The sequence below is a fragment of the Fulmarus glacialis genome, unplaced genomic scaffold (genome assembly GCF_000690835.1).
Source record: "Fulmarus glacialis isolate BGI_N327 unplaced genomic scaffold, ASM69083v1 scaffold8429, whole genome shotgun sequence".
NCBI lineage: Eukaryota > Metazoa > Chordata > Aves > Procellariiformes > Procellariidae > Fulmarus > Fulmarus glacialis.
Window position 1 is genome coordinate 50064 of NW_009232574.1, and position 11334 is coordinate 61397.

Genomic DNA, 11334 nt, shown 5'->3' on the forward strand with positions numbered 1-11334 from the left:
AACCTTCCCCGGCTCCCTGATTCCTGTAGCTGTCATGTGAGCCAGCTGTGCATGAGGAAAACACTTTGCATGCAGATAATTTATCTGTCCTCAATCTGATCCAAATAACACCCCTAAGCACAATCAGACAGCAACTGCTCCTCCTTCCAGAGTCTGGTTTTAGGACACGGGATGAGAGTTTGCACTCACAGGGGTCATCCCATGAAGGACCATTTAGGACCAGTTGCAGAGCAGAGTCTCCCTGCAGGGCTCTGGGGTTGTCCAGAGAGCAGGGCTGAGCCATCAGAGGGGATGGTGAAATGCACTGGTGCAAATTTATCACTAGCACTCGTGAAGAGGGAGATGTCTGGTTAAGACGGATGCCCCGGAGTGCTTCTCTCCAGCTTGCAGTCCTGCCAGCTTTCCCTTGGGGTGGATGTCCTGCTGGTGATTCCCATCTGTTCCTCCCCTGCAAAGACCCCATAGAGTTGGATCAGAAAGCAGCAGGATCGGCTCTGCTGAGACTACTGCTGAGGCAGAAAGGCACAGGAGAAATGCTGCCTCGGAGATGCCAGGAACCCTCAGCGGTACAGCCCTGGGGGCTTGGGGACGACCACTGGCAAACAGGTTTGATTAGAAATTAAGCAGCATCCAAAGCAAAGTGTGATATTTAATAAAGGGTGAGGAGATGCAGCGCAGCCCAAGGGCCAGGCTGTCAGCTCTGCAGCCCCGAGACCTGAGGCGTAGCCCAAGGGAAGGCTCCCCATCAGGCACACAGGGCATACAGAAGGTCATAGCTGCCGCTCAGCACACGTCTGGACCTCAGAAGCACAGGGAAAATGCTGCCACCCCCAGGGACATCTATAGTCTATGTCCTTAAGTCTCCCAGAGACTTAAGGAATTTAGAAAGGCTCCTCAGTGTCACCCTGGGGGTGCTGGCGGACTCCCTGCTCTGCCCCAAACCTATTCCAGACCTCCAAATCAGGCCTGGCTTAAAAACCGTTATTGATTGTGGATTCTCATCCTCAGCTTTTGATGTCTAAACTGACAGCAGCCTTTTGATAAAGTTTTGGGGCTCTTCCTTCACTAGATGGGCAAAAATGTACTTGTCTTAGGTGGAAACTGAGTTTTACGCTTAATCTCATGACTCAAGGAAGCGGGGCTTTAAAAAATACATCTTTATCAGAGGACCTGAAAGAAAGGCAGTATCCCTTCCTGATTCTCCTCTGAGAGAAGGGCATGGGCAGAGAGGGAACAACGATTTTGCTGTTGAGGAGCCAGGTCTCAATGAAAAGTCAAGCAGATATCACCGCAGGGCTGCAGACGACAGTCTCTCACCTCCAGATCCAAACCACAAAGTAACTGGGATGCTGAAAGAGAGGCTTTGCGTGTCACGCACTGAGCTAGCGAGATCCCAGAGGAGCAGGAGGATGCTCATCTCCTGGAAGAACAACATCATGGGCAGAGTTTCTTCGTCTTCTCTCCAGAAAGGGGATTCTTCTCTCCCTTTCTGTATATCCAGCGGATGCAGCACTCACCAGAGACGAGTGCAGGTGGTTCCTATGCTGATTCCCAATCTCTTTGTCGTGAAATTGTTGGTTTCAGTATTTATTCTTAGTTGGAAACATATTATGCTGGATCCAAAAGCTGAGAAAGGTGAAGGATGCTGCAGCTCCCTGTCCCCAGGTCCACCCAGTAGTGAGGCTGAAAATGTGTGTTCCCAGCAGGCACACACATGCAAAGCACACATGTTCTTCATATATACCTGTATACCTATATACCTGGACGGCACCCAGGTCACAGACAGACACTCAGAGCACTCACACGAACATCGACAGCACCGATGGCCTCATCCTGCTCCCCTCACTGGCTAAGCAGGATGGAGGTCCACTAGTGAGAATATATAAATATATATATTCTCCATATATATGTACTCACACACATATGTGCAACATGGATCCCTCCAGCAGCTGGGCTCAGACACCCAGTTTTCCCACAATAAATCCAAAAATGCTCTTCCTCTGCATCCCATGAGGGGTCTCACACCCCTACGCAGCAACCCCCTTGGTCCAAAAGGTGACCTGGGGAGCTGCTCCCAGTGACTCATGGTGACGGGTTTCACACCTCGACGCTGGGGCTGATGGCTCTGAAGAGGCCCTGGACAAGGTGGTTGTTCCTCGGGAGTCTGTAATCTGGGTTCCCACCTGGCACTGTGTCCCTGCGCTCCTCTGGGCTTGTGGAGCTTGCCCTTTGGTGGGCTGATGGCTCTCCTGTGATGAGCCTGGGAGAAGCCCCAGGGTATTGTTTGGACTCCCTCTCCTGCCATTGTCTCTTTGTGCTCCTTTGTGGGTGTGCAGATGAGATTTTATCACATACTCTCATGTTTAAGTGTGATAGATACCTCTATCTATCCTAACCCCTCCAGGAGCCAGGAGTGTGGAAGGACCACCTTGGACAGAGCCCTTCCAGCACGCAGAGTGCAGGCAGGGTGCAGGTCCAGGGTACAGGCAGGTGCCGTCTCCAAGTTCAGGCTCAGCAGCAGGTTTTTGGCAGTGCAGGAGGGTCCTTTCCCGCCCCCTTAATTCATGTTTCCATGAGCAATTCCACAGCTGCCTGTGTGCATCTAATGGAAGGTCTTTCCTCGGCATCTCAGCACTGGGAAACGCTCTTGGTACCGCGTTCAGTAGCACAGCACGCAACACGCTTTGTGCCCCGTGGGCTGTCCAAGCCCTGCAGGGGTGTGGACGGTGTTTTGCAGGGGCCTGAAATGCGATTTCTTGCCCAGTTTGCCCAGCTCTTCCCTTCAGTGGTCTGCAAAGCCGGCTTCCCACCAGCCCCAGCTATTGGCACGCGCTGCTGCTGTGGCTGCACACACAGAGACACAGAGAGTTTAAATTCAGGGAAGAACGTCCTGTCTAGCACAAGGTACGATTTGTCACTCATTCACTTTCTGATCAAGCACCTAAAACCTTCCAGAAAGGTGACCAGCCTGGATCTGAAGGCAGCAGGCAAAGGGAAAGCGAGGAGGGTCAGTGCCCGTATCCCCACTGTACAGTCAAGGATGCCGAGGGACCAAAGCACGGTGATCCAGCCAGCTAGCTGCCATCAATCACAGGGCCTTAGCAGAGGCTTCTGAGTATTTAAATCATTAATTAAGATTAACGAAATGCGCTTTTGCAGTTTATCTAAGTGCATGTTCTGAAACTGAAACCCAGTCATTAATTAGTGAGAGAGACAATTTGAAGGGCTCAGTAAAATCCCCTCTTAAGCCCCAGCGAGGCACATCAGCATGGCTTCAAGTGGAAGGATACGGCCCTACCCAGGGGATGCTACACCAGAGCAGGATAGGTGACACCTGAGAAGAGACACAGACGCACGGTCCCACCAATATGGGCTTTCAGGGGATTAGGGAGGTCCGTCCAGCTCAGGACTGAGAACAGGAGACACAATCTGCTAATCTTCTTGTACCATTGCGGCTAATGAGAGGCTCCATTCGGCTTCCCCAAATAAATTAATTTGAAAAGCTCAGGGATTACTGGGAGGATTAGAGCTCCTCAGAAATCCCGCTGCCTGATCTGCCCATCCCGAGGCTCCTGACACCTCCTCGTGAAGACTAATGTAAACAAATACGTCCCATTACAGGATGAATCTGAACTGGAAATAAAAATGCCCAGTCTGCGTAACGCGAAATGCCGCACGAAGCCCAGCTGTAGGGTCCTGCGTCTGTCAGCTTGTGCTCGTCCTCATGCTAGGACATCTGTGTTCACCAGACCCGGATCCAGAGGACCAGGACCAGTGGGTCCAGAGGCAACCACCTTCCACCACGCCGTGTTCCTCCGGTGCCATGTGTGGTTCCCCGAGGGCCTCCTGGGTGAACATCTCTGGTGATAGGCACAGAGTCTTCTTCTGCCTCCCAGTGCAAACTTCCCCCTGGATTTGGAGTTTGGAGATGAGTTTCAGGCCATGGCTTATGGCCACTCACTAGGGTGTTTGAGAAAATAGTGTTACAGAATGACTTTCTCCACAGTGCAATAAAACCGTGGAGTAAGATACATTGGCAGTAAATTGCATCAATTACAGGGAACTCAGTAATTAATTAGAAGCCTTGAGTCTTCCCATCCCTCAGTGCAGCTCTGAAATTAAGAGTCCGAGTGAAGAACAACTTCCAGACCAGGGAGTCGATGCTGGGGCTGCCACGTGATTGCCCCCCACACAGAGACTCGCCAAGGACTGCAATTGCCTCCTAGATGTTGATCGATTCGCTTTTGAGTTGGCAGCAAGGACGCGGGTTTGACCTCTGCCTGGGGAGAGGAGGGAGGGGACTTCAGGCAGCGCCTGCGGGAGGGGATCCTGGGCAGTTAATGCCACCGCAAGTGGAAAAGTGTCCGCCCAAGCTGGGAAAGGGCTGCCTCCTCATCGGAAAGCGATGGAGGTGGCCAAGAAGAGGAGGGTGAACTCATAAGGAACGCAGCAGAAGCAGAGATGTTGGGATCTGCCCACGGAGGGTAATGAGCTGTCGAGCTAATGAAAGCGTCTGAGAGGATGCTGTACGCGTGTGGACCACACGAGTGCTGAGGATACCGGTGCTGCTGCCTTCTGCTTGCCGGGGGAACCAGAGCCCAGAGAGCTACCAAAATCAAAGCCTTACTTCTGCTGCTGAAGAGCTCAAGCACGGGCCAGAGGGACGAGGAGGCATCGGGACCTCCAGCCTTCCGCAGGCTGAATACATCCCCGCCTTGAAAACGTCAGGCCTGGCTCTGCACGGCGATGCTGCAGCTTGGCTGGGACATTCCTCGGCAAATCCGCTAAGCAGGAGGTTGGCTAATGGTGCCCGCGAGGCACCCGCCGGGGTCCCACCGGCCAGAAGCAAAGGCAATCGAAGCCTCCAAAGTAGTAATCAGACGCCCTCCAAATTGAGCGGACGTGAGAAGAGAGTTTGCAACTTTGGATCGATCCGGCAGCCAAGGTCAGTTAGAGGGAAGTCACTGTGGAAAGTGAGTTGTAATAGAAATAATTTGTAATAGTCTCCAGCCGGCACGGACCTCCAGCTGCCACTGACCCAGTTAACGCTAACACTTGCTTGCAGGAAACTTCCACTCCATTTTCGAGGCATTATGTCGGGGAAACCAGACCATGGCATGGAGATTAGCCTGGGAAGGGCACACGATGCTCTGGCAGCCGTCAGGATCTGGCCGTGCACAGGGTGCAGGAAGGGTCCGTGCTGGTCGTCTCATCCCAGTGGAAAGCACAACGTCGCTACAAACGAGCGCACGGTAGTCCCCGCTCCACTGGGATGAACACATCTGTGCTTGAGATGGACAGAATTGCATCCTGGATGCATCCATTGACTTTTGATGGAGCCCTGAGTGGTGGGAAGAAGCCAAACATGAGCCATGGTGGCAAGCAAATCAGTATCCCATGCAACGGGCCAGATGCTCCTTGCAGCCCGTAGTCCTGTCTCTGCATACTTTTCACCACGCTAGGCTAACCGGTCCTCTTCAGAGACCAGTGCGAGTAGCCCTCGGCCAGATCCTACCATTCCCCAAAAGCCTTTTCCTTCCTCTCTTTGCCCTTCTCCCCCGGGGGAACCAGCCGCAGGGCAACGGCAGCCCCGCCAGGCACACCTCGGCACTGCAAAGCAGGGACTCCTCTTGCATGCCTCGGGGCTCCTGGTGTGTTGTCAGCATAGCTCCGGGCACCCTGCTCCGAGGCCATCTTATTTATGGCGCATCCTTCCTGTCTTCTCCCTGCTATTATTGCCTGAAATATCATAATTTAGATTCCGGCTGTGTTTGATTGCAAACTCTCCCAATCTACAAATTTCGGTGACAAGCACTAGAGCAGCTCATTTACATGCCAAAGTGATCAATCCGGAACTGCTCGTTACACAAGCGAATAAATAAATAACGGATACATTAAAGAATGGGAAACAATCAGCCAAATTAACCAATAGATGTCGAATAATGACAAGCCCTGACATCCGTAACAAAGAACAAGAGGAGGAGGGATGGGACAAGCTTTCCCAGCATTGCCCAGGGCTGCTCAGCACTCATCTATCTCCTCTCATCCCATGAGCCAACTGGGATGTGCATCAATGCCAGGAGACAGTGAGCAAGGGCTGGAGCACAAAATCCTGGCTTTTAAACCCCGTACCTGTCTTTGCTCCTCGCACCTGCTCTGTGTAAGCATCTGGCATAGGAATAACACATCCCCTGGGACAGCAATTAAAATATTTTAGACATTGCATGGCAAGTGGCCTTGCAGCCTGATTTTCAGCTGACATCTCAGGAAATCCTTCCAGGGCACCTGAACTATCCCAGCTTCTAGTTTCGTTGATCAAAGCATGGGAGACTTCAGAATTCATGCAAACACCGTTGCATCGCGCAGGAAGTTTATCTGGTGGTCTGCAGCACGGGTTGACCATTTTGGGACAGGCCAGCTCAAAAGCTGCAAAATCAGTTTGCGTGGTTATTCGGGCATCATTAAGCCACCAGTGACTGCCGAAGCACGGATGCTTTGAGCTGTCCTGACCTCCTAATGGGTGCTGGTGGCAGACTGGGATGCTGGTGACTGGCAGCAGAGGTATATGCAGTACCTGCCAGTACTGCTGATGTCCCACCGCCTGCCTTTATCGCTCTCTCCTGTACAGTGACAGGTAGGTGCTAGCTACCTGATTTATCCTCCTCTGGCAGCTCCTGCCTGTCACCGCTCAGCACCCCAGGGGATCCCCAGCAGGGAAGGCAGCGGAGGAGCATCTCTCCCTGTTGCCTGCTGCCAGGCAGCTCGTGTGTGCCTGCAGGCACTGGGGACGCAGGGAGGAGGCTTTGCAGGGGACATTTTTCTTCCGTGAAGGGCTGCAAGGCTGGGATGGCGCTGACCTATCTTGTCTGGCACCACCAGGTTGGAGGGCAGCAAGGAGGTGAAGGAGCTGCCCCATGGCCCAACCTGAAAGGAGGAGGGTTGCTCAGGGTAAAATCCAGCTGGAGCAAGGCTCGTCCTGGATCTGCAGCAGAGCCAGGAGGCCATGAGGGGTGCCCTAAATGATGTGGATGCTCACCAGAGCGGTCAGGTTCCCCCCAGACCCCGGACTGTCCTCTTTGGGGCTGATTTCAGTGCCACCTGGGGCTCTGCAGAGCACCTACATCCACTGGCTACTCCAGCGTACACCCACCTTCCCCTCTGCCTTGGGCTTGGCCCTATTTCATGTCATCTGGGGGACCCTGCCGTCATCCTTGCCCCTTCTCCATGCTGGAGCCTGCTGGTGGTAGTGCTGGTGGGACGCTGCTGGACCTGTATCCGCAGGGATAACCTGCCAGGGCTTCGCGACCCCTTGCTCCTTCCACCATGGCTTGGCCATCACTGAGGAAACATCACTTCTCCCCTTGTCTCCGGGGGTGCCAAACTGCTCCCAGCTTGGGGGAATGGCATTTGTGGCCCCACTGGGGCTGTGTTTGCAGGACGGAGCTGGGTTATTCTGGCTCCCAACGTCTGATCGCTAGGTGCTGAGGCAGAGATGCCCCTGTGCTTGCTCTGCAAGCTGGACATCCTGCGGTGTGGCCTCTGGGGACACAGGGATCCCCAGCGGGTGCCCCCCCACACCTCTGCTTTTGGAGAAGGAAGAGGGACCTCGATGGGCAGGTGACACCAGGCATGACTGAGGCAGCACTGCCACCTCGTGGCATGTCACCTCGCTGCCTGTGCCACACCGGGTCCTTCGGCCACCACCCGCTCCCGGAGACACCCTGATGGGAAGGGGCAAGAGGTGAGTGCCAGGATGGAGGTATTTTTGTGCTGGCAAATGTGGTCTGCATAAGCCTCTGGGATGAAGCTGTGCAACGTTCATCCACGGCTCCCCGCAGCCAGCCATCCTCTGGAGCCGCAGATGTCCCAGCTGCAGATCAGGAGGAGGAGGAGGAGATGCTCAGAGGAAGGCTTGGCTTGAATGCAGCAACACTGAAAGTCAAGCGAGTGGGACTAAACACTGCTCAGGAGTCTGAAGGACCTGGAGGAGGTGCCGCCTGGACCAACACCAGCTTCCAGGAGATGCTGGAAACCCGTAACCAGCCCCCTGTAATTCAGCATTTAAATGGGGTTAAGGGGACAGTCAGGGACACAGGAGCACCAGGACACAGCCATCGATCAATCCTGGATGAAATGATGGAGTGGTCTCATTTTGGCTGTATATTAAGAAAGGGCAATAGGGCAGAAATACAATTACTGTCCAGAAACACCGTTTTGTGGAAGGTAGGTCTTTTCAAACTCACCTGTCATCTTTTCTTGACACAAGTACAGGTCTGGTTGATAGAGGAACTCTGCTGATAGAATAAAATTGCATTTCTGCTGGGCATCTGATTTATTATGGGGTGACATTTTGATTAAAAATGTGTATTATATTGCATTAAGAGGACATATATTCAGTGAATTAAAGACCAGCTCAGTGACAGATCTCCAAAGGTAATTATTAATGGAGATGCACTGATAAGTGAAGTTTTGTCTGGCAAGGATCTCTGGGGCCGATTTTTGGTTTCACACTAGCCGTTCCCTTTTTCAGCTATTTTGGAAACAATGCAACATCTTCCCTGGGAGCGAGTGGGGGGAACAGAGGGTTTGCCAGCCCCCCCTGGCCTTGGGACCACCCTGATCCCGGGCCTGCACACCATCCTCTTTCCTTGAACATCTTCCCCTGAGCTCTGGCTGCTGCTGCTTTTGGGGACCCCAACGCTGCTTTCTCATGAAGGTCAGTGCAGCTGCCACAGGACTCCTGAAAGGAGACTCCAGGTAGATATGGACCAGAAAGCCCCTCCTAGCCGCCCGCTGTGTTACCCCCCTGGGGTGGCCTGGCTGGTGGCCAGGGTCCCAAGGATGGTGATTGCGGCACATCTCATCCCTCTGCTCCCTGCTGCAGTGGCGCTTGCGGACTGGTGACATTTTTGGGCTCTTTTGCGGCAGAGCTGAATGCGCATCCCTGGACACCTTCCCTGGGCTCAGTGGTGTGAGGCATTGGCTTTTTCGTTTTGCACGGCTCCTGGGGTTGCCCAGATCTGGCTGGTGCAAGGCACAGCCACTCAAAGGGGACTGGGAGCAATCTAGGTGCCAGAGACCCCCATCTTCTCCCACTCTGCTACAGAGACAAGGTCCCCAAACCACTGAAGTGTGGGCAGTGGGAAGGAAATGTCTCATCAAGGATGCTTGAGGCTGTGCTGAGCCACACAGACACTATCGGTCCCTTTGCTGGAGCCCTGCTCCATCAGGGTGCAGCACCAAGGTGGGCGTCTGGAGGGGTCAGCCCCCAGCAGCAGCGATGACAAGGCTGGGTACTAGTGACAGCCACACTCTGCCCATCGCCCAGTCCAGAAGCCATCAAGAGCGATCCCTGGGGCCCACCGAGCATCCCTTGGATGGCCGTGCCACCTTAATGCTCACATCGCCTGTCCCCTCCTGCAGTGACAGAGCTGTGGCATGCCTCTGGGCACCCTCCAACTTTGTGTTGCTTTGTGCCCAGTCACCACCAGTCCCTGTGCTGCTGGGCCAGACTGGGAACCTTGCGGTCCTGCACTTTTGCTGACCAAGCTGTTCCCTGACTCTGACCAGCACAGCCAGCATCAAGCGCAGAAAGGGGAACAAGTTTCTCTCTCGTGCAGAGAAAGCGAAACTTGGCATTTCTCTTCCCCAACCAGGCAAATCACCGTGCATGCAAGGACATCCCCCCCGGCTCCTCTTCCTCCCTGCTCCCAAGGAACAGCTTCCAGCAGAGCTGCTCCTCAGACTGGTCTATCTTCACCCCCAACAAGGAGGTAAGTCACCCCAAATAGCTGGGGACACGTGCCTCCTCTGCCATTGCTCCCTGTCCCTCTCCTTTCTTCACTTCCCCGCTCCACAAGTGTTTAAAGTAGGAAAAGGGGGAGAAGATGATGGCGGGGGGGAGAGGGCTGCAGGAATCTGTCCTTGCTCCATGTGGTTGTGGACATCACTGGGCTCTGCAGGCTTGTCCCCAGGGCTGGGTACCCCAGGTTTTGGGGTAGGTCTGTGTGCTCAGGACCTCCCTCCTCTCTCCCAGCTCTGTGTGTTGAAGATCTGGATCCCCTTTGCCTGTTTATCCCTTTCCTGTTTATCCCTCCTCTGTTGTGCCTCTTTGCACCCCTTCCTCACTTGTGCTCTCCATCCCATGGGACCAGTGTCCCGTACATCAGTGCTTGCTCCCCCAACACTGGAAGAAGCATCCTCTGTATGCATCTGATGCGTGACCACCCATGCCCAGGACATGCACCAAAGGGTTTATGCCGTGTTCCACGTCCTGGGCTCTCCAATCCCACAGCCCTGCCATGGGTACACGTCAGAGATTTTCAATAACTTCAATGATTTCAGCTCATGAAATGAAACAGCCCCAAAATCCTTCCGTGAAGTTGTTTTCACCATTGCACCTGGTGTCCAGCTCTCTGTATTGGACAACACAAGGGTGGCATGGTAGAGCTGTGCGTGCATCTGATGAGAGCACTTGCGTGTCCGTGTCCAAGGTGCAGCTGTGTGTTTGCTGTGTGCTTGCCTCCATCCCCAACTCCCCCACCCCTGTGCTTGCAGGGAGGCAGGATGCAACCCGGGCTTTGGCTGGCGACCGGCACCTTGGCAGCAATGCTGGGCATGGCCCTGATGGAAGATGGCGTGTGTCGGGCACCGGACGGCAAGGACGGCTTCCCAGGAGTCCCTGGCCTTGATGGGAGGCCAGGGCAGAAGGGTGAAATGGGAGACCCAGGTAAGGGGGAGCCAGGGATGCGCGGTGTGGGTGGCCTGGGAGCCTGAAGCCTCTTGGTAGGGGCATCATGGGCTGTGGGAGCAGCTTGGGAGATGCCAGACAGGCATGAACTGCTCCTCCTCACCACCTCTCCCCAGGGAAATCAGTGCAGAGGACGGGCATCCAAGGACCCAAAGGGGATGTAGGTGAGCCGGGGCCTCCTGGCATGCCAGGGAACCAGGGCTACCATGGCCCGTTCGGCCCCCCTGGGCTTCCAGGCCAGCCAGGGCCGAAAGGGGACAAGGGAAAAGCTGGCAATATCCTGGAGCAGCCACATCCTGCCTTCTCCGCCTCACTGAAGTCCCCACGGTCCATGGGCAGGACGGTGGTGTTCGACAACATCATCACCAACCAGGAGAGCTCCTACAGTCCCCAGACGGGGGAGTTCACCTGCCGCGTCCCCGGGCTCTACTACTTCACCTTCCAGGTGGTCTCCAGTGGGGACCTCTGCCTGAGCATCACCAAGAACATGGAGAGCATGGTCAACTTCTGCGACTACAACAGCCGCAACCTGCTGCAGGTGAACTCGGGCAGCAGCGTGCTCAGCCTGGCCGTGGGCGATCGGG

The 11334-nt window shown here is 54.6% G+C and overlaps 1 protein-coding gene across 1 annotated transcript; it reads left to right on the forward strand.

The window, feature by feature from the left end:
* Positions 1 to 10566: 10566 nt before the first annotated feature.
* On the forward strand, positions 10567 to 11330 carry C1QA (complement component 1, q subcomponent, A chain; the record flags this gene model as incomplete). The annotated part of the gene is made up of 2 exons (XM_009584950.1): positions 10567 to 10729; positions 10867 to 11330. Coding segments are annotated over exons 1-2 (627 nt in total), but the record flags the coding sequence as incomplete, so codon positions are not given.
* Between the last annotated feature and the right edge of the window lie 4 nt (positions 11331 to 11334).